Raw genomic sequence first — 22,248 nt, 5'->3', positions numbered from 1 at the left:
GGGGTGCCCAACAACATCATCTAATAGAAGGTTACAAATTGCAACTGGCTGGATTGTGAGCATGTGTATACCTCTCGGTGAGTTGATCTTGAGGCTAATTTAATTCTCTATTGTCAGTCTTTTGTTTGGTTAAAAATCCATTTTCTTGAATCAACACATTTAACTCGAGTCAATCCAATGGGGTAGCTCAAGTGGCAAGTGAGCTCTCTTTGTGAGGAGGAATTTTGGGAGAACCCCGGTTCGATTCTCACAAGTGACGATTTCCCCTGAGCTAGCTCTCGTGCCTCCCGGAGCGAGGTAAATTTTTTTTTTTTATTTGAATTGGAAGGGGGATACCCAATTGTTCTTTTTTTTTTATTTGAATTGGAAGGGGGATACCCAATTGTTCACGTACAGGGGCTAGCTACTATAGACTAAATTGCGCCACAAGGGGTGCCCAACAACATCATCTAAGACTAAATTGCGCCACAAGGGGTGCCCAACAACATCATCTAATAGAAGGTTACAAATTGCAACTGGCTGGATTGTGAGCATGTGTATACCTCTCGGATAGTTCTGGAAAGACCTGCGAGGCCATAGTCAACTAACTTTGATTTCACACCATTCTGAATTGAATCCATAATCTTTGCCAAAATAGCCTTAGTGCACGATTAGTAAGATTTATGTTGGGTCAACTCCGATAAAATCAACAACGATAATTTGAGTTTTTTTTTTTTTTTTTTGTTTTTTGGTTATTCTCCTGTTTTTTCTCTTATTTTTTTTCAAATGCAAATAATATGATAAAAAAATATATTTTATATATTTTTAAAAAAATGACACAAAAGATAAAAAATAGTGTCGTATAAGAGATGTGTAGTAAGATAAAACTTTTGGTAATCTACTCATTGACCAAACACCATAATTTGCGCTAGGCATATACAACAGAAGTCAAAGTACAAAAGTGGAGTTGATAACATGTGACCCTGCACTCTTGCTAACAATTTTCTTTTTCTTTTTTGGTAAAAATAGTACGACAATTTCACATCAAAAGTTTAAAAGATACTAATCAAAGAAAAGGTTTCACTAATGTAGAGGGGGAATTAGATTCAAAAATAAGTATGTAGACTATTGATAGAGATTAGAGAAGGGGACATGTCTGAATTGAATTATGAAATTGTACACTTTGCAAAGGCAGGCATCGTAAAAATTGCGTATATTTTAAATATGTATATGACATTTTTATCTCGTGGGTTTAGAAAAAGTTGTCTAGTACTTCCGGGTGTGACAAATATGGGTAGGACATTTTTATTTTGTAGGTCCAGAAAAAATTATCTACATTCAAAATTTGTGAGAGGGAGTTAGCAAACTAGATGTCTCTAAAGTTGTGAACAGAGTAGCGCATGGATAAGCCATTTTCATCTTGTGGGTCCAGACTCCAACATGTATATAACATTTTTATCTTATGGGTCCAGAAAAAGTTGTCTATATTCCAGATTTGTGAGATGGAGCAAAAACAATATTTTCTTTATTTGGCTAACTAGATGTCTCTAAAGTTGTAAACAGATTAACCTAAGGGTGAAATTAACAAATTATAGAACATTAGTCACTGCATAGCACTAAATCACAAGGTTATATTGGTAAATTTAAAACGTTTTAAACCAGATAAATACACCAAAAAATTGAAATGGGACAAGGAGATTCAAAGCTGCATACTCCTTTAATTTTCTTCAAATTTTGAAATTCAAAATATTGTGAAACCATCTCCCATCCACCCAACATAAAATCGTAGTAGGCCATGTGGTGTATGTACCAAACTACCAATTAAGCTAAGGTGCCAACTTTTTCTATGGTATAAATGAAACTCTGAACCTAATTGTTTGTTTGGTTGAAATATAATAAAGGTTATAAATATTGTGGGTGGCTCACATTTGTCGAGTTTTCGAGATTGGAGTGGCTAGCTTGAGCCAAGTAGATAACTTCCACCATTGGCCTTCGTTCTCTTCCTTGTCCATTTGTGGTCAATAATGAGAAAGGCGAGCAAAGCTCAACACTCTTAGGCCATGGTATCCTATGCATTTTCATCACCCTTTTCCAATTTTTCATTTTAGTGGATGACAAATATTGATAGTGTATATTAGATCTGGGGCGAGAATAGTTTTTAAACATTATATCGATTAAACATTTTTAGATTGAATAGAATATTTGTGAAGCGCTAATAAGACTGGTAGCTAGGTAGGTCTTTCTGGGTCAACTTCTTGAGCTTGTTACAAATGATCGACTAATTCGGTTGGGATTTTCTCTGTTATTGCGCCAATTCTTCCTTCTATTGAACAATGATTGAAGTGATAAAGAGAGAGAGAGAGAGAAATTAGAGATTGTTTAAAAAAATTTTAAATGTATACAATATTTTTGAGCTCTTACAAGTCAAGTGCCGATTTGGCAATGATAGTGACAATGGGAAGAAAGCATTTGTAAAAAAAATATTAAGAGTACGTAGATGCATTGACTAACAACCAATAATTGATGGACAAAAATGTAATATTCTCTAAATATAATAATAAAAGTGTTGTCTTTTCTATAGCCAATTTAGTTTTTTAATTGAGTTGATCTACCTCTTTCAATTAAAAAAAAAGTTTGATTTTTATTTTTAGCATATTACAATGGCATTCGAATCTCATATAATAAGACTAATCTAGCTAAAGCTCAATCGAACCTTATTCAGAGAGAGTTCAAATCCATTTATAGTTTAAGTAGAGCGCTAGAACTTACACTTCAATTATATGAATCTTCTCTTATTTTTTCCTTATGCTTATCTTTTTCTTTTTAAGATAAACTAAATAAGGTCTTAAAGTTCGTATATCGATGAGATTTTATTTCGTTAAATATTTTTCATAATGATATTTAATAATAGATAATGGAAGAAATTATAAGTGGTCCAAGTGACATTCCAAATGTCCAATTATCAAAAAAATCAAAGATTCTATGTCTCCTCTAGACTTCTAGTATATATATATTTTCTTTCAAAGGAAATGCATGGAGTTTAGTATATATATATTTTCTTTCAAAGGAAATGCATGGAGTTTGTTAAAAATTTGTAGGTATAACAACAGGATCTGTGATTTGCAGACTTTAGGGATATGGAGAGAAAATTATGTCTAAGTCAAATAAGGGGGCTTTTGTCTTTTTCTCACTTGGGACCATTGTTGATCATATTTTACATGGCACCCAATGAATAGAAGCCACATCAGAAAGGATAAGAAATATTTTTTTTCTATATAAAAAAAAAGAATTACTTTTGATCATTTGAATATGGTACCATTTTCACAAATTCAGTTAACACGCACGAGTTAGAAAGCAAAAGTATGTAAAAACTATCCAAAAATATCGTATGCATTCGGGGTTTAAAAAAAAAAAAAGAACTTATAGCAACTCTTACTCAAGAAAAATGTCTACCTCAAAATTCTGCAATATGACATACACATATAAGAATTGATTCTTTGACATTGCAATTCTATTAGCAATTCGCTTTCTAAGTGCTCCAAAGTGGTAGATCTTTGATACGACACTCAAGTCAAGACCCTAACTCCACCACAAAAGCTAGCTCATGAGTGGAGGTTTGACCCCAACTTAACACAAAAGCTAGCTCATGAGTGGAGGTTTGACCCCAACTTAAGTATCACTCCAGCTCATGAGTGGAGGTTTGACCCCAACTTAAGTATCACTCCACAATCTCTTGTGGAGCCGATGTGGGATCGTATCATTGCCCACCCCTTGAGAAGCTGAACTCCATCACAAAAGCTAGCTCATGAGTGGAGGTTTGACCCCAACTTAAGTATCACTCCACAATCTCTTGTGGAGCCGATGTGGGATCGTATCATTGCCCACCCCTTGAGAAGCCGACGTTCGCGGCGGATTACTCTAGACGGCTCACACTCCGGACTCCGGACTCTTCTCGGCACCAGGTAGCCCTTTTCGAGGTCACCCCCTCCGCTAAGCCGGCACCGGATGAGTGGATGGCTTCACTCTGGATAGCTTTCACTCCGGACTCTTCCCGGTTCCCCTCTTCTCGGCACCAGGTAGCCCTTTTCTAGGTCGCCCCCTCCGCACTCTGGATAGCTTTCACTCCGGACTCTTCCCGGTTCCCCTCTTCTCGGCACCAGGTAGCCCTTTTCTAGGTCGCCCCCTCCGCTAAGTCGGCACCGGATGAGCGGATGGCTTCACTCTGGATAGCTTTCACTCCGGACTCGCCCCCTCCGCTAAGTCGGCACCGGATGAGCGGATGGCTTCACTCTGGATAACTTTCACTCCGGACTCTTCCCGGTTCCCTTTGAACCTTATCAAGCATCGGGCAGCCCTCTTCCAGGTAGCCCTTTCCCACCACACTCCGGCCTCTCAATGAAAGCACCAATGATATGGCACTCAAGCCAAGACCCTAACTCCACCACAAAAGCTAGCTCATGAGTGGAGGTTTGGCCCCAACTTAAGTACCACTCCACAATCTCTTGTGGAGCCGATGTGGGATCGTATCAATCTTACTCCTATTTAAATTTAATTCCATTTTTTCAAACATAATACTAACATTAATTTCTAATTTCTAATATCTACAAAATACTAAAATATATAAAAGCCAATGAGAGTAGGACTATAACACTAATAGAAAATATGTTACTTTTTTATACAATCATAGAATCTTTCCACATCTTGTCTTTTTCTCTTTTTCATAAAATGTTGCCAATGAGAGTGTTTTTAATAACTTATACATTATGCTTACTCTTTTTTTTTTTTTTTACACTTACAATTATTTCCAATTTTACATTATAAATTATTTATTTATATTATATTTTATAATTTTTTCCTCATACTAATTATAAAATTATGTAGTTTTACATTTATTTTTATTATACAATTCACTATCCTTTTTGTTGTTCATTGTATTTTTTTTTCATTGCACATGTTTATAACTTGTAGTGAAACATAAGGCTCAAGAAACATTTGTTGTATGTGGAATCTCGTACTTGTCAAATGGATGTGTAAAGCCCATAAATAATGTATGCAGTTGGGCCCTCAAAATAAGATTGTAAAATATGGACAAGCCCATTAGGTCTAGATTGATTTTACAAGCCCAAATTCAGAAGCCTGAATTTGAATCCATAATTTACTTCTTGCTACTTCTTTTTTTTTTGTTTTTTTGGAACAATTGGGAGGGGACCCGAGGGACCGAGTTCTAATTGCTTTCCCTCACTCTACGAACACTAGTGGCTCATACCAAATCATTGAGGAGAGCATCTTTACCACCCAAAGGGCAGGTCTCGCGATTCGTTCAATTAGTCAACTGGTAAGTTTCAAGATTGGCAAGAACATAAACCACCTTATTTTGTTCACGGTAAATCTCACAGATTGAGGATACTTCTTGCTTATTAGTGTAGCATGTTAAATTTCTTGAATTTTTAATCTTTTATTTTATTTTTAAATATATTTTAATTGGCTTTATAGTTTTGATCCTTTTTTTTTGTATTGTAATAAATAAATGTAGATAAATTATGTGCCTAACACACAAGAAAGGAATATATATATACATACTTGCTGGTTTCTTTTTAGGAAAAGCACATTTAAAAATTTTAAAATTAGAAAAATAGATTTAAAATGTTGTATGAAGTCTGTATAAATTTAGCATAAAATGCTTTTGAAATGCAAAAAGGCTAATTTTTAAGAGTTTCCGCATAACTAAAGTTATTGTATAGCACATCAAATTATATACTCTCTAAGTCTCCAGTTATTCATTCATCATTGTCCTTTGTCCAATTTACGGTTTCATTATTCAAGTGATGAAAATCATAATTTTTTGTTTTTTGTTTTTGTTTTTGTTTTTGTGTCTTTGTAAAATAAGCGCAACAATGGCAGAAAGATCAGGATTGAAAGGAATAGGCCAACATAATTGAGGGATTAAAATTGATGTTTTTCAAACACAACTCAATTACAACCTAAAGTTTAGAGTTCAAATTGACAAATAGATCCAAGACGGCATTAATATAAGGGTAATCCTAACGAAATTGGTTGGACAATTGACTTAATTACTAATCACAATGCTTCATGTTTGACCTTCAAAAGAGTTGTTTATTGACTTGGCCTTCTTGATTTGAGCAGGTTTGTTGTGAACAAAGGGCAACCATGCATGCATATATACGGTGTAACGAACTATGGGCAACCCTTGTGTTTTGTTGTGTTCTTGGGATTAGGGGCTATGACACACAATATATAATAATTAGCAACTAGCTAGCTAGGCACTAGTTTTAAGAAATTAACAAGCAAAACAAGAGAATAAACATGAAATAAAAGAAATAGTGCATAATTTAGGGTCCAAGATATACTAGATGCAAACGTTATTTATTAACTTTCTTAGCTCATAAATATAGTACAATGTTCTGTTCCAGTAATTGCACGTACGTACACCAGATAACATACTATACTAAACTATTCACCCACCTCCATCTTCTCTCTGTTTTTATGTTTTCAGCTGATATTATTTTTTACCTCTTTTCTTTGTTTCTTTCGTTTTTCTTTCCCTTTTCCCTTTTCGGTACTTTCACGTGATCCTCACTGTGCCATGCACTTCACTTCCCTCTCCTTCACAGCTAAACACCTAATTAAACCCTACTCCATTAATGCACATCTGATCCCATCCCACAAAAACCCCACACCTTTCTTCAAATTCTCATTTCCACCTTATTAAGCTCGTTCCCGTTAAAAATGGCGGCGGCGGCGGAATTAGTAGTATTAGTGGTGGCAATACTGCAACTCTTTGGAATTAGTGTTTCTATTTCTGATCATTCGCCGGCGGCGTCTGCTTTGTTTATCCATTCAGATGCCTCTGCATTGTTGGCGTTCAAGGAGAAGGCGGATTTGGACGGGAAGCTTATTGGGTTTTCTTCGGATAATAGCTCCGGCGTGGCGTTTTGTCAGTGGAGTGGAGTTCGGTGTGGTCGAGGGAGGGTTGTGAGGGTTGTTTTTCAAGGGGTGGGTCTTTCCGGCGGATTTGCGCCGGGAACTCTGTCGGAGCTTGATCGGCTCCGGGTACTGAGTCTCCGGCGGAACTTGTTAACGGGACCAATTCCCGATCTTTCCGGTTTGGGTCGCCTGAAATTCCTGTTTCTTGACCATAATTTGTTTAGCGGCGCGATTCCGCCGTCGATTTCTGATCTCCGGCGGCTCAGAACGCTCGATCTCTCCCACAACCAGCTCGCCGGACCCGTCCCGGATGGAATCAACGGTCTAGATCAGCTGGAGAATCTCCGGCTGGAATCCAATCTTCTCAACGGTCCCGTCCCGCCTCTCAACCTCACTAATCTCGAGACATTTAACATTTCGCTCAATAGACTCTCCGGTCCGGTTCCGGTTACCCTGACTTTATCCCGGTTCAATAACTCATCATTTTTCTCCAACAAAGGACTCTGCGGTAAGATAGTCGGAAAAGAATGCCATTCGGTTCAGCCATTTTTTCCCCGGTCTATCTCCGCCGCAAAGCCGCCGCCGCCCACGGCGGCGCTCAGTCAAAACGCGGCGGCACAAAACGCTGCCGGGCTATACAGCGTCAGGAAAAAACCGTCCAACAAATCCTTTATCATCATCGCGGTTTCAGCTATGGGCTCTTTAGCACTCGTTTGCGCAATCCTCTGTTTCGCCCTGGCCACCAGAAAGATGGCCGGCGGCGGCAATCAAATCTCCTCCTCCTCCGCTCGAAAACCGCCACCGGAGTCTAGCAGCAGCGCCGCCGATAGGGTGGCGACGAGAATCGAGGAGGAGGAGGAAGAGAAGGCTAAGAAAGTGAAAGAAGGAATGTTGAAAATGGGGAAGAGCGGGAACTTAGTGTTCTGCGCGGGCGAGGCGGCGGCGTACACGCTGGAGCAGCTGATGACGGCGTCGGCGGAGCTTCTTGGGAGAGGAACAATGGCGACGACGTACAAGGCGGTGCTGGATAACCGGGCGGTGGTTTGCGTGAAGAGATTGGACGCCGGAAAAGTGGGGGGCACGAATAAGGATGATTTTGAACGGCACATGGAATCGGTGGGCAAATTGAGACATCCCAATTTGGTTGCTCTAAGAGCTTATTTTCATGCCAATGAAGAGAGGATTTTGGTGTATGATTACCACCGCAATGGCAACCTTCATTCTCTTATCCATGGTAATCACCTTCCTAATTATCACATTTTAATTACTATAAATATTCATCATAGAAAATCCCATTAGTCTAATTGTTACAGAGTCAATAGTACTCAAAGGAGTGATTAAAGAAATTCACAATTATTCCTTATTATGCAAAAGTATGTATTGTATAAATCTTATATTGTGACCCTAACTGATAAAATTATAATAAAATAAATTAATTTATGTTATCCATGACTGACCAACTCAGATTAAAAAGATAAATAAATTATTTTTATTAAGGGTAGAACTTATAATTTGGTGATTACTGAATAGTCTGATCAACTTTGTTCCAGGTACAGCGAAGCCGCTACACTGGACATCATGCCTGAAAATAGCGGAGGATGTAGCGCAAGCGCTCTCTTACATCCACCAAGCATGGCGCCTAGTCCACGGCAACCTCAAACCCTCAAACATCCTCCTCGGATCCGACTTCGAGGCCTGCCTTTCCGACTACTGTCTCTCCGTCCTCGCCGCCCCCATCTCCGACGACGAAGACCAAATCCCCAATTCCGCCGCCTACAAGGCCCCCGAACTCCGCCGCTCAAACCGCCACCGCCGCCCCACCACCAAGTCCGACGTTTTCTCCTTCGGCGTTCTCCTGCTAGAGATCCTCACCGGGAAACCCCCGCCGGAGCACCCGTTTCTCCCGCCGGAGGAAATGGCGGAGTGGGTGAGGGCCGTCAGGGAAGACGGCGGCGGCGGAGAAAACGGGGACCGGACGGAAATGATCCTTGAAGTGGGTTTGGCTTGCCGGATTAGCTCGCCGGAGCAGCGGCCGGATATGTGGCAAGTGTTGAAGATGATACAGGAGATCAAAGATGGTGTGATCATGGAAGACTGTCAAGAAATGGACCTACTTATTACAGGGACTTAAATGATTGTACTATATACTATTTTTATTTAATTTGAGTAGGTCATGAAATGGGTATAGATGGTGCCCATTATCCCATATAAGTTAAAATTGTTCAATTATAGTGGTATGATTTTTTACTCATGTGGTGCAATTTTTTAACAGCAAAATTTGAATCTCAATGTAATGATCAAGATTTGATATGTAATATCTTGTTGTAATTATAATAATAATCATATAAAGCATCATATCACATGTAGCTAAAAGTTAAAGATGATTACAACAAGATTGAGAATTTGAGATAGAGCTATTTTTGTCTTAACTTACATTAGGTTTATATTTTTCTTTCCAATGTGTGGTGGGGTGAAATGGGTTTCAAAATGAAACAAAATAATGAAAGAGAGGATGTGTGATTGTAGCTTTGATAAGGTACTGGGCTGGTTAGAGGTGTTGAGAATGGTTAGATTTACGTTAAAACTAAAGAGTCACTGATAGATGAACTTGGAGAGAAACAGTAATAAATTATGGCATGTGGCTAATCACTCGAGTTAGGTAGTGATCAATCGGGGGTGATGGTAAGAGTACTAGCAACCAAATAGTCAGTTCTGGAGTAATCTAATGGTCAAACTCAAGTGGAGTGGTCGATCGTAGACCTTCCATCAACAAATATGAGAAGGCACTAAAAGGTGATAAGAGAGGGGCCCATTATGTAGGAGTGAAGCATTAATGAGTGAGATTTGTGGGTGGATTACTCTTCTTAAATCCATACTTTCCTTTTCTAAATTAGAAAGTTAATCCTTTATTTTTGATAGTCAATTTGGAGAAGATTAGACGGTAATCGATATTTTACACCAGAGATTTAAGATTTTAGGGATTACTTTCCTATTTTGATCAAGCAACTCATGTATAAATATCCAGAAGAAGGGTGAAAAGAAGGGTTTCAAATTCCATTACTTTCAAGGCAATAAAAGTATAAAAGACTCTTTGCATTCCTTTTCTTGTTTTAAACTTTCTCTTTATTTGTTTTAAGAAATTAATCAGTTGTGTTGACCTATCGAGTAATAAAACCAAGGAGGAATGATAAGCTACGTGGTCAAACGCTTGGTACAATGAAGGGTCAAAATGATGGGCTTGGATAGTTGGTGCTTTCTTGGCGAGAGCAGCCAAACAATCCCTAGGATAGTAATTTCAGTCTTCACTATGTGTAAGAAGAGAGAGTGGGTGAGTGGAGCACACATTCTTGTGTACTGTACTGACTAGAGACTAGAGAGTAGGTTTTTGTGGTTGTATTTCAAAGAAGGTAGTAGGTTGGCTTACTTAAAGTAGAGAGATGGAGTTTGTTTGGGCAAATATAAAATGATAAGATCAAATGAGAACATGGTCATGATCATTTTTTTAAAAAGTCCAGAGTAAAGACTAATCTCAATCGTTATTAATGGTGCGTTTGAAAACCTGAAAAATGCTTTTTGAAAATTATTTTTCGAGTTTTCAGTGTTTGGCTAGAGGGGAAAAATAGAAGTCAATGAAAAATAGGAATGTGGTCAATGGAAAATAGAAAATAGGAATGTGGTCAATGGAAAATAGAGGTGATTTTTCAAAAAATGACTTTCATTTTTTTTGGGGAAATCATTTTCCGTTTACAGCAGTGGAGCAGTCAATCATTCCTGCCGCCACCACCACCACCACCACTACCTAGTGTGCATATCTTCGCGTTGTGACCCTGTCGTTCGCGGGCGAATGACTCTAATGAGCCCCGTTAGTGCAGCTCTCGGACCTCGACCCCATGCACCAAGACATGCCTGGAGGACCTTGTGGGTGCAATCGTATCCGGATGCAGTGCAATCCTTCACAAGTTCGCAAGTTAAGATTGATTCTCATCTGATTATGGACTTTTATATATATATATATAAGGGCCAGCACTGGTAGCTGCAGAGTAATTGCAGTGTCCCAGACATTTTTAAAGTTTTGAAGAACCTGTTGTGTCAGTACAGAGAAGAGGGAATTATTGACACATTGATTGGACCCAAAAAGGGCTCTGTTTTTGAATATCATCTTTGAAGTCTGCTACCTAAGAACATTGATATTTCATACTCATTTATGAAAGTTACAATCCATTAAAAAGTTAGTTGGATTGTATTTATACAACAAGTCCCAACTCACCAAACATGTACTCATAACAACTGATGTACACAATTTTGTTGAGGAAAAAAAAACATGAGATTGAAGACAAAAAAAACATTCATCAAAGACCTTTCTGGCATGTTGCTGTGACCTAACAAACAACTGGTCTTTCAAGACACTTGTTATTCACCAAATCTATACACAAATCTGAATATGTACCATCCAAACCTCATTCAGCTCTCTCTTCTGATTATTTGGTTGGGCCTATGTAGCATCAATCAACACATTCACAACATCCTCTGCTGATTATTGTTTAAGTTTGCTAAACTCGTTCACCCCGTCAAAAAATTATACCATTACGCCTGAATCCACATCTAGACACACGCAATGCGACCTGCACATTGTCAAACTCAGCGATATACGAGGCTAGAATCCACAAGGACCAGTAGTGCAAGAATATGAGATGATAACATACACAATATTATATATTTTTCGGGTCCATCAGTCATCAAGATGTATATCTATTCTTGTCAAGAATTTGTCTCGGTCAAAAGCACAATGATGATGACCAAACAATCTCTAAGTGTAACAATTACCATGAATATATGCAAAATGAAGGCCAAATGGTCAACTGTTTTCTGTTTAATGTTGTGCTTGCGTGACTATATTGTATTCTTTGCTATTTGTTTCATGTTTTAGACAATTTCGGTTTTCATATATAACTGGTCCCTATTATGCAGTTTTCAAATCCGTTTATAATCCCAACAAAAAAGTGAGTAGTGAACTCTTACCTGACCTTATTTGCAGGCACCTTATTGTGCATTTAGGGGTTGAACGAGGCAAGAAAAGAATATACATTCTTAACCGGGCTACTGCCTTTTTCTACACACGATATCAGGCAGAGTCCGCGTATGAGGCTTTGCCCTCATGATGGTTTCGTCACTGTGTCTAATCAATTCAGAGAGTCTCCAAGGTTTCTGCCATTTCCATTTGAACTGCAATAGCCACTGATGATGACTTCTCTTCCACCTCCACAACCTCCCACCCTGCCCTACCATTGTTAATTTTTTCATCGACAGCTGTCCCATCGGCACCATCTTCCCTCATCAAAAGTTTAATATCAGCCATTTCAGATAAACAGGAATAGTGAATGATAGGCATCAATATATTAAAAAATAAATAAAAATTCTGTATCGTAAAAATGTAGAAGATCAACCTTTCGTGCTTGGTCTATAAACGCTGCAGACTCTTTGACTGAAGCATTTACAATCCCAGCTGTATATTTTAGTTGTTTTTGTGCTGGCACTGATACTGGAGATAAGGGAACGCTCAAGCTATCATCCGAGTGCTTGTTGGAGTTTCCCTGTCATATTTGTAACATCATAACAAGAAAGAGAGGGAAAGAAGGAAAATGAAAATGCAGTCAGAAGAAAGGAAATCATAATTATAAAGAAAAAAAACACATGACAAAGAAAACAAATTTTACAGTGGTGCAAATTAGACAGCCAAAAAAAGGTAAGAAATAAAACAAAAGAATGAGAAACCGTACCAAAGCTGACATGGAGGAAGCAACTGCAACAGCATGCTCTCTCAATTTCAGCTCCTTCTCAATTTCCTTTCTTTTGATTTCACTTTGTTGCAATACACCGATCAATTGTTTCATTTGCTCTTTCATTTCCTTGATTTCAAGTTCCTTCTCCCACATTTGGCACCTATTAACAGCATGAAACAACAAGAGCTTAGTTTTGACCAAACAAAAGAGTTTTTTCAGGCTACTATAAAGAGGGAAAGAGCATTTCAGTTACCTACTAGAACCTTAAGCAGACACTAGAATATTGGACAGTATAATTGTATAAATGGTCAGAAGGCTTAGCTTAGACTGCTTAGTTAATCCATTTAATAAGTTTCTATAAACACTATTTTACCACTGGATGTCTGGATATGTGCATTCTATAGGTATGCATATAAGCTTCTTAGACAGGCCATCATTCACATTTCCTCTGTCTCTCTCATTTTTTACATTCCTTGCTTTTGGTGTATTTTCTATGAGGTGACAATAAGAGTAAGGGATAAAGGAAGATGCAAAGGCAAGTAGGAAGATACCTTGTGTCTGCAAGAGAATTGAACATATGTTGAAGCAAGTTTTTTGCATCCCCCATGGAGCGCAGCTGGTTCCAACGTCCACGGTTGCTGAAGGCTTGCTCCCGTTCTTCTGCTTCTGAAAGCTGTGAAGCCATTGAAACTAGTGAGTTTGATGAAATGCTTAGCATCTGCTCAAGAGAAGCAATTCTAGCCATTCTAGCATTGGGTGACATTGAAGATGCCCTGAAACAAATGCAAATAAATATGTTAAGACCTTGGTAAAATAACACAAGCAATTGAGTGCTGTGTATGGAATTTCAGACAAAATCAAAATCTAAAAGTTGATAAAGCAGAAAAGAATATTGTCTTTACCTAAAGAGACCATTTTTTCCTCTTGGAGGGCTGATACCATTTGACCTAAATTCATCGACTTGTCTCAGAACAGCTAGCTCATCTGCTAATGCAGCTCGACTGGAAACACAAAAATTAGGTATGACTATGTAAAAACCAAACAACAATCACTACAAAAGTAATTAATATTAGAGAACATTTAAAATTGGTTCACATACACTTGACTTTGCTTCTCATACTCGTAACGAACTTCATGAACATTGACCATTACTTCAAGCTCATTATCAAGCCAACGTTGTAAGGACTTCCCATTGTTCTGAATGAAACCATAACAGTAAAATACACTGAAGATAGAGTTTTGGGCAGAACACACCATTGCAGAAATAGAAATAATTACCAGTCCGTATGCTCCATTTCCATTGCTATTCACTAGATTGAAAAAGAAGAAAAATAAAGGGTTAGAAAGAAAAAGATGGACATGCATAAAGAATAGAAATTGATGCCGAACAGAATTAAGAAAAGTATTCTGTAATAAATAATAGAAAGTTGATTGAACATTTCACTTAAGCAACTAAGTACTCTGTACTTGATAACTCATTTGTTAATGCTATAATAAGGAATCAATATTTATTCAACAAATATAGAAAAGTACAGAGAGTTGTTTTTGCTCATAAGTCAAAGGAAAAGTAACCTGAATTTTCTCGTGATGAAGATTTTCGTGCTTCTAGCAACTCTTTCAGCCTCTTGGTTGCCATTGCAGCCTCTTCTGTCTTTCTCTGGAGAACCTGAAATACATTTGCCTGAACATCAATTATTCTGTTCAGGAATTTTAGATAGTGTTTCTGATGCTCATTTTTTGTTTAGGCCAAGATAGTCATGCTATAATCATATAATCTGCAAAGATAGAATTCTCACATATGTTATTCAAATTCCAAGCTGTATTCTGATCACCTTAAAATGGTTCGTCATAATTTTCAACTTTCATTTATATCAGATAGTGATCTATCTTGTTCAAGGATTTTATGGGAAAGTAAATTATCTTTGACAGGACAAGAAAAGCACCATTTCCTCTGTTCACTTGAGTATGGCGAACAGATTTATGCAGCTTAAAAAAGAGTCAGAGCCACATAATTTGAAAAGCTTAAATTTTTTTACAAGACCTATGATGGGAGCAAGTTGTTTTTTCTTGATTAAGGCAAAACATATTGAACATCCCCTATTCCCCATAATTCTTAGTCCATGATCCAAATAAACTTTACTAAATATCTCAATTTTTTATTTTATGATTATTATTTTTTACATCAGAGAGCATAAGGCAGTTAAAAAATGCATCATACTGCCATGCCTATGTGTAGAGGACACTTGTTGCTTTTAGGTTATAAAAAAAAATTATTTTTTGGTTTCCTCTGGACTTTAGTTTCTGATTTGTCTTCAGAATTCCCATCATAAGAATATATGAAAATGCAATATAAAAGGAGGAAGGAAATTATCACCATCTTTTGCCGCTGATTCAATGCTTGGAGTTTGTGTCTCTCATGCTCATTTTTTCGCCCCTCCTTCTTTAACTGCATTTAGAAGAAAAACGTGGTTTGAAGTATACAAAGTGATAACAATCCATACAATTAAATGCAGATGTGAAAAAGAAATTACATTGAAACACAGAGCTTCTATGGAATCTTTGTCCTTTACCTCAAAAGCATGCATTGCATATATACATGCTGACAATTTATCCTTTTCTAAGGTCAGTTACTTTACATAAGCAAATCTCCTACTTATATTAAGAGTGGAAGATAGTTAGTGTCCCTTCTCTCCATCTAGTCAGAATTGGGTTGTTGTACCTTGTGCTTTGAAGCTTGTACTTTGGTTATCAGGTGTTTGTGCCTACTTGGACTCTATTGCTTTTCTTTTTCTTTACCCTTTAAGTAGCTAGTATTTTAATATGCCAATAATAAACCAGCATATATCATCAGTAACACCAATGGGAATTATATAGAGGTACAGTTCCAACTTTTGGTCGTAATGGAAACAATAATAACTAACATATTTAAATAAAAATTAACAAAAATGATATAGTGAAGGCAAAATAAATTATACCTGCAATAGTTCCTTCTCCCTAGACGCCTTCCATTGCCGAAATTGTTCAGCCTCTTGTTTAATCTTGTGTTGCAATTGGACCTAGGAGAGGAGATATAATGAGCGACGTTACTCGTTGCATCAAGAAATTCTCTTTGTAAAGGAGAAACTGAATTGCAAATCCTACCTTCTGTGCCTTGATTGATTGTATTTCATCCTGTAATTTTTTTGCAGCTTCATCACTCTTTTGTTTTTGCTTTACAAGATGAACCTGGCTCTCCTGTTTCTTCTTAAGATCTTGTATCTGGTGTGAATATATATACAAACTTCTTTTAGCCAAGAGAAAATGCAAAATTCAATCTGTTTCGCTTAAATAAATAAAAAAGAAAAAAAGAAAAATGAGAATGATACTGACCTGTGCTTCAAGGGATTTGAGTTTCTGGGCATGCATATCTCGCAATTTCTGGGCATCAGAATTTGCAGCAAGGTTTTCAACCTCAGCTAACAAGCGATCTCTTTCTCGCTGCATTAATAAAACAGGTGAAGAAGGGACATCAGTTAAATGAGGCATGGATAATTATGCACACGTAAAATTTTCTAATTTGACCTGCACAGCTCTTTTCTCCTCTTCAAGTTCCAAAATTTTCTTTCCAAAATGTTGCTTAAGAGCCATTGTGTCAACGCCTCCATAAAGCTTCATCTCAGACTAGGAAATTGTCACACAGAGATACGTAAAAATTAGGTCATGATGTGCATTAATTATATAGCTTCAGAAGTATGAAAAAGCAACTAAAAAGAAGAAAATTGTTAGATAATTAAGATTTTCTTCAAACTATTATCTTCACTAGTGCTAAGCATGAGAAAAACAGAATCATATTGTGAGGCATACAATGATACAAATATGTAGCATTGTAGTGTATGTAAATAGAATCATACACGCATTTTATCATTACAGATAAAAAATCATTGTGTTTCTCACTGACAAATGAATTCAAATGCACTTGAAGTTACCTCTTTTTCTTCCAAACGTCTGTTTAACTCATTTAGTTCTTTGCCCATAGAATCTTGCAGAAGAGCATATTCCCATTCTTTTGCTGCTTCATCATCCATTTCTCCAGGATCACCTACCAGTAATAGAGAAATGGATCAATGAGTCACTAATGGAATATGGATTCATAGTTTTAAAGAAAAACAGGGAATAATTATTCCTAGTCACAGTTGCGTTAAAGAATATTCTGACAAGCAAGTAGGAAAAGAGCTAAGAAAGACAGTACCATTTTCACTCATTGGATAATCAGATGACTCTATACTTTGTAGCCCCCTTTTTAGCCCTTCACTTTTTGCAGAAAAAGCACCACTTACCTGAAGATAAAGATAGGAGATTTATATGTAATGGCCCTGCCAATAAATCATACTTTTAACTGGTTTCTGTACACAAAGTTCTAGAGATATACTTTAGCATCTACTCCACATGGTTCAGTGCCAGCACATTTGCTGCGGTACTCATGTAGTTCCCGACTTAGCTCTTCATTAGTACTTTCAAGAAGAGCAATTCTATTCTTGAGCGCCTGCATAAGTAATTTATAGTTGAGGCCTCTTCACCAGTTAACATCTCGTATGGAGACTACTTAGCAATAAGGTATAGCAAACAAATTGTGTACCCGTATTTCATCACATGAAGCACCTCCCCCTCGGGCACAGAGTTCTGCCTGCAAGTACTCTAGTTGTTGGCGCATTTTCAGCATCTCATTGGATACTGGGTCGATGTTAATCTGATCAATAAAACACAATCAAGAAACATGTATTTCAATCCATTCATTATGGAAAGGTAGAGATTAGAAATGAATTGTCAGTCTTCACTCTTCAAAACTTACAACTGGCTTGTTCTGAATATTCCGAGCTCGATTTGCATACTTTAGAGTGTTAAGAGTTTCTTCAGCATTTATATCAGCAGGGCTAATGCACGCTGTAAAGCATGTGAATTCAGAAGTATAAGGATAAACAGCAAAGTGATCCACTAGTATTTTAGCAAGAAGCTTACAAATTACAGCATCTTGGAGATAGAAGAAACAAATTATAAGCATTAAATGCATTTGAATCACTTATTTCTTTTAGGTACATCTTCAACATAATTTAAAGAATAACCATGGATTATTTTTCTTTAACCAAGGAAAGCATAATGAAGACTGCATAAGCAATTTTCTTGTTGCACATATTCCAGGAAAAATATCAATACTAAGCAGCCTAAGCTACAAGGTTAAAAAACAAAGTGAAAAAGAATTAAACAGGTTCATTAGAAATACCTATCATGACAGTTCTACTGTTACCGCCCAGTGAATCCTGTTAATTTCAAAAAACTCTGATTAGGCAAGCACTTGTACAAATTACGAAATTTGAAAGTACACCCATAAAAATAGTTTCCCAACTTTTCTTTTCTGATCATGTGCTTGTATATTGAATTTTACAAATTCATCCAGAGTTAAAAGATCTTTTGCAACGGAGAACAAAATATTATTGTTAAGAAGCAAAACTAAACAGAAAAGAAAAATAAGAAGGCAAAGAAATCAGAGATAAGACAATGATGGCATGTGGGATGTTCAATCTGCATGAAACGGTACAATTATCTGTCTGCCAAATCCTAGGCATGTGAAACAAAATGTTGTTCGAGTAATGTAGCCATCATATGATTTATTCAGTGAATCTATCACAATTCCAGGAATATGCATTATAACAAGCATAGAAATAAAAATTACAGATTGATACCAATAGGTGCTAGAGATTTTCTTTTGAACTGTGTCCTTAAAATATATGCATGTGTGAGTTAGGCTAAGTTTATGGTATAGGAATATGTATGAATCTCAGGAACAGCAATAACAAGAATGTTAAATCGTAAACTACCTAACATACAATGAGAAAGGGAGAGATATAATGAATTTAATTTTATCCAGAAAAGCATGTCAAACCTGCAATAACCGAGTGAGTTTACTATCTCGATATGGAACATGGACACCTTCTTTCCGCTTTTTCTCATCCCCAAGGGCACTGATAACATTTCCTAGTGCAAGAAGCCCCTTGTTAATGTGAACTCCTGTTAACAAAATGTCAAAATCATCCCACCAACTTTGTAATTGACCAAATCATCTAGAAGGTAATAACTGAAAAAGAAAGTTTTCACGACCTTCTTTAAAACGAAGACCATCTGATCCAGTTCTTTTTGCTCGTTCTGATCCAGCAAGATCCACCAAATGAAACTTGGCACAAAGATGTTCTTCAGTCATGCTATTATTATTTCCATCACTGGAAACCATTGGATTCACCTTGCGTATCTGCTCCATTGTTATGGTGAAGATGGCATGTGAGCGACTGAAAAAGGAAAGAATTAAAAAATAAAAATAAAATAAAATAAGAAACTCAACACTATCAGTAACATATTTGAAATATGTTCCTGATATAAAAAGTGAAGATTCCTCTATAAACCTAAAGGAAGAGAGAAACAGTAAGCAATAGTAGAATTGGATAACACCATTTCACTCATTTGGAGTCTGTGAAGGTGAAAATAGAACTAAGTGGAAGAAATAATGACAATACAGATCTCCAGTAGGAAATTATACAGCTCAATCTAAAAGAGCTAATCCTGGATCCAAAATGCCAAGATGAGTTACACATTACAGGTGCATTTTATTTAAAATATCAGACTTACCTACTCTGAAATCAACAGGCCATAAATTATCAAGGACAACAAGAAATTGCTTAAAAACACAAATAGAAACAAGTTGCTAAATGGCAAGTTATATGTCTTTCTAATTTAAGATCCCATGATCTGAAACAATGAGATAAATCTTGCAATAACATTCAAGTATTTCATAAAATTCATATTAACTTCTACAGATAAAATCTCCATTCAAAATGTATATGAACTAAGTAAACTCACTTTTTTTTTTCATTTACATACTTAGTAAGGTGTATTTGTTTTGGGAATTCAAAGTAGCAAAAAGCTCCGCAGTAAAACTAACAGTCATTCAAAAATTAGCTTTCAATTTTCTTAATTCTCAGATCTGATGAATGACTCCATTCTAATACAGAGTTGACAAGTGAATGAGAGATTAATCCATGTACTTTTTGCAGAATAGAATAACTTCAAGAATGAAGAAAACTAACAACAATTAATTAATCAACCTCGACTGATTGTTCATATTAGTACTGGCTGTTGCTCTGCTCAGTGACCCTTGCTCAAGGCAATCAGCCATTTCTTTCAGATCTCTGACACTACGTTCTGTGGACCCTGCCAATGTAATAACACCATTGGATGTTTCACGGATTTGTATTGACGGTTTCCCAACATGCCCATTTGCTGTTTCTGATCTGTTAAGAGAACTGGGATCCAGCAAATCTCGCACTTCTTCTTTATGTATCTGCATGCAACAAGAGTTTTACATGCCCAAGTGCTACAGTGGTAAACTACGAAGAATAATGCCAAGCTGTCGCACAATTGCAATGTATTTTTGTTGAGCTCAAACATTGAATCTTAAATTATGCACACACAGACACATATAACTTCAATTCACAGAAAATAGTCAAAATACCAACACAACTTCATGGTAAAAGATGCAACTTTTTTTTTTTTTCTATCAAATATCAAGTGAAATAAGTCAAACTTATAGCTAAATATGGCAATCTTTCGACACAAAAAATGGGAAATGGGTAAACCTCAATGAAGGACACATGCAGGTGGAATTCAGTCTGGTGCTTCAAGGTTCCAATTTTGTTGAACAAAGCATTCATAACTAGGGGAATAATTCCTGTTTGGCATCCGTCTTTGAAACCAGTACCCATGGTGTAAGTCTTTCCTGAACCTGTCTGTTATGTTCCAAATAATACAAAGGGGTGTTATCTGTGTCTACTCCAGCAAAAACAACTGAATTCAATATATGTGTACACTTTACCTGACCATAGGCGAGAACGGTGGCATTATATCCTTCAAACAAGGCATCAACAAGAGGGGCAACACACTCTTCATACATAGAGGATGGAGAAGAACCAGTGCTTCCATAAACATGGTCGAAAGTAAAGGAATGTGATCCAATTAAGACCTGCACCAAAACCAAAACTAGCACCAGGGTTAGAGAAGAGAAGAATAGATAGCAACCCATTGTTGATCAATTAGAACTGGGCACAATCCTGAAATATTCCATGGGGAAAAGGCATCAGATAAACTCATTCGGTAATTGTGTTCATTTTTAATTTTTTTTTTTTTAATTTAAACCCTTGAATAGATTCTACATTAATCCCACAAAAAGCTTCCAACCCTTCTATATAATAGAACACAAGTCTTCTCCTTTCTTTTTTTCCAATAACTTAGTTCAACTAAATACTTTTACTTGATATAACTTAAACTTCCACTCAAAAATGTAAAAATAGGGATTATCACAAATTGGTTGACACTAGAAAGCATTATTCTCAACTTGAAAAAGAAAGTATCAAAAGCAATGATAGTCATTGTGTTTAGTTAACAAAGCAATGAAACTGAATTTAAACCATTGATGGTGGCAAATAAATTTCGATGCACAGCAATAGAATATTAATAGTGTCAAGCAAGTTGGTAACACTCTCTTTTTGATTCTTATATAAAAATCTACAATTAAGATGATAAGACATATTTTTTAAAATTAAAACAATGGCAGAAAAAATCCCTTCCTTTTTCTTTGGATTCGAAGTTTTGGTCAAATCTATATTAATAAAATTCAGTAGATATAGATATGCCCAGATGGCAATCTATCATCCAAAAGTTTAAGCACAAAAGAAACAAGAAGCAAGAGGATGTGGAAGGATTTGAATAAGGTAGTGATAGAATTCCACATCCAACTATATGCAGGAATTCAGATCCTTATCAATTGTTGAAGAAATGAATCTTAAACAAAAGAGTAGTGCAGATGAAAGAAATAATCAGCATGTATGGCTCCATATTGTATTATTATTTTCCCAACTGTGCTTTAACTTTCATTACCGGACTAATCACAGAAGAATTATACTGATCTAAATTATGAAAAGAAACCAGTCAAGAATCAATATTCAATAGCATAACTTCTCTGTGATATATCGGATATATTAAGCTTTTCTTGGGGCAAATCACACTTTTCATATTAATATACTCTGTATTAAATAATCCTTGTAAAATTTAAATAAAATAAAATAAAAACAAACAAACAAACAAAGGATCATATCTGCAATTAAGCAATAAGGTAAATGCACCATTTAGGAATACTATTAGAATATCATATATTAAAAAAAAAATTATAATCATTCCATTATCCGTGGAAAATAAAAGGAAAAAAATGCAGAAAATATCAATCAAGCAATAAGGTAAATGCATTACTATTAGGCAATACTGCTAGAAAACAAACATTAAGTAAAATGCAGAGGAAAATTCAGGTAATGTGTATGTGGCCAGATTGAAACATGGTAACTCTCAGTTATAACACAAAAAAAAAAAAAAAAAAAAAAAAAAAAAAAAAAAAAAAAAAAAAAAAAAAAAAAAAAAAAAAAAAAAAAAAAAAAAAAAAAAAAAAAAAAAAAAAAAAAAAAAAAAAAAA

General features: G+C 36.3%; 2 protein-coding genes across 3 annotated transcripts in view; one reads left to right on the top strand and one right to left on the bottom strand.

The window, feature by feature from the left end:
- Positions 1-6,502: 6,502 nt before the first annotated feature.
- Positions 6,503-9,239, top strand: LOC116026804 (probable inactive receptor kinase At5g67200). Its single transcript, XM_031268203.1, has 2 exons — positions 6,503-8,158; positions 8,475-9,239. Exons 1-2 carry the CDS (start codon positions 6,727-6,729, stop codon positions 9,053-9,055), a joined length of 2,013 nt encoding a protein of 670 aa, XP_031124063.1. The 5' UTR covers positions 6,503-6,726; the 3' UTR covers positions 9,056-9,239.
- A 1,852-nt stretch (positions 9,240-11,091) lies between these two features.
- LOC116027379 (kinesin-like protein KIN-4A) overlaps positions 11,092-22,248 on the bottom strand; it is a 13,526-nt gene continuing 2,369 nt past the window's right edge. The window contains exons 2-26 of one of the 2 annotated variants that reach the window (XM_031268966.1): positions 20,602-20,748; positions 20,366-20,515; positions 19,835-20,070; positions 18,837-19,021; positions 18,622-18,746; positions 17,962-17,998; positions 17,533-17,624; positions 17,320-17,430; positions 17,113-17,226; positions 16,933-17,020; positions 16,670-16,782; positions 16,266-16,364; positions 16,074-16,181; positions 15,846-15,962; positions 15,680-15,760; positions 15,079-15,150; positions 14,277-14,370; positions 13,983-14,014; positions 13,804-13,901; positions 13,607-13,705; positions 13,256-13,477; positions 12,702-12,864; positions 12,369-12,515; positions 11,949-12,249; positions 11,092-11,546 (exon numbers count right to left, since the gene is read on the bottom strand). In XM_031268966.1, coding sequence (XP_031124826.1) covers positions 12,022-12,249; positions 12,369-12,515; positions 12,702-12,864; positions 13,256-13,477; positions 13,607-13,705; positions 13,804-13,901; positions 13,983-14,014; positions 14,277-14,370; positions 15,079-15,150; positions 15,680-15,760; positions 15,846-15,962; positions 16,074-16,181; positions 16,266-16,364; positions 16,670-16,782; positions 16,933-17,020; positions 17,113-17,226; positions 17,320-17,430; positions 17,533-17,624; positions 17,962-17,998; positions 18,622-18,746; positions 18,837-19,021; positions 19,835-20,070; positions 20,366-20,515; positions 20,602-20,748 — 2,958 coding nt within the window. In that variant the 3' untranslated portion in view covers positions 11,092-11,546; positions 11,949-12,021. Of the gene's footprint in view, positions 11,547-11,943; positions 12,250-12,368; positions 12,516-12,701; positions 12,865-13,255; positions 13,478-13,606; positions 13,706-13,803; positions 13,902-13,982; positions 14,015-14,276; positions 14,371-15,078; positions 15,151-15,679; positions 15,761-15,845; positions 15,963-16,073; positions 16,182-16,265; positions 16,365-16,669; positions 16,783-16,932; positions 17,021-17,112; positions 17,227-17,319; positions 17,431-17,532; positions 17,625-17,961; positions 17,999-18,621; positions 18,747-18,836; positions 19,022-19,834; positions 20,071-20,365; positions 20,516-20,601; positions 20,749-22,248 lie in introns of both variants that reach the window. The other variant, XM_031268965.1, reaches the window with a different exon arrangement.

Source organism: Ipomoea triloba, chromosome 8 (genome assembly GCF_003576645.1).
Source record: "Ipomoea triloba cultivar NCNSP0323 chromosome 8, ASM357664v1".
NCBI classification, from domain to species: domain Eukaryota; kingdom Viridiplantae; phylum Streptophyta; class Magnoliopsida; order Solanales; family Convolvulaceae; genus Ipomoea; species Ipomoea triloba.
The sequence above is the reverse complement of the archived record's forward strand: the minus strand, read 5'-3'. Positions and strand labels throughout refer to the sequence as shown.

Coding starts and splice junctions, on each gene's coding strand:
- LOC116026804 (XM_031268203.1), top strand. CDS start 6,727: ATGGCGGCGGCGGCGGAATTAGTAGTATTAGTGGTGGCAATACTGCAA. Junction 8,159..8,474: donor CCTTCATTCTCTTATCCATG/GTAATCACCTTC, acceptor ACTTTGTTCCAG/GTACAGCGAAGCCGCTACAC.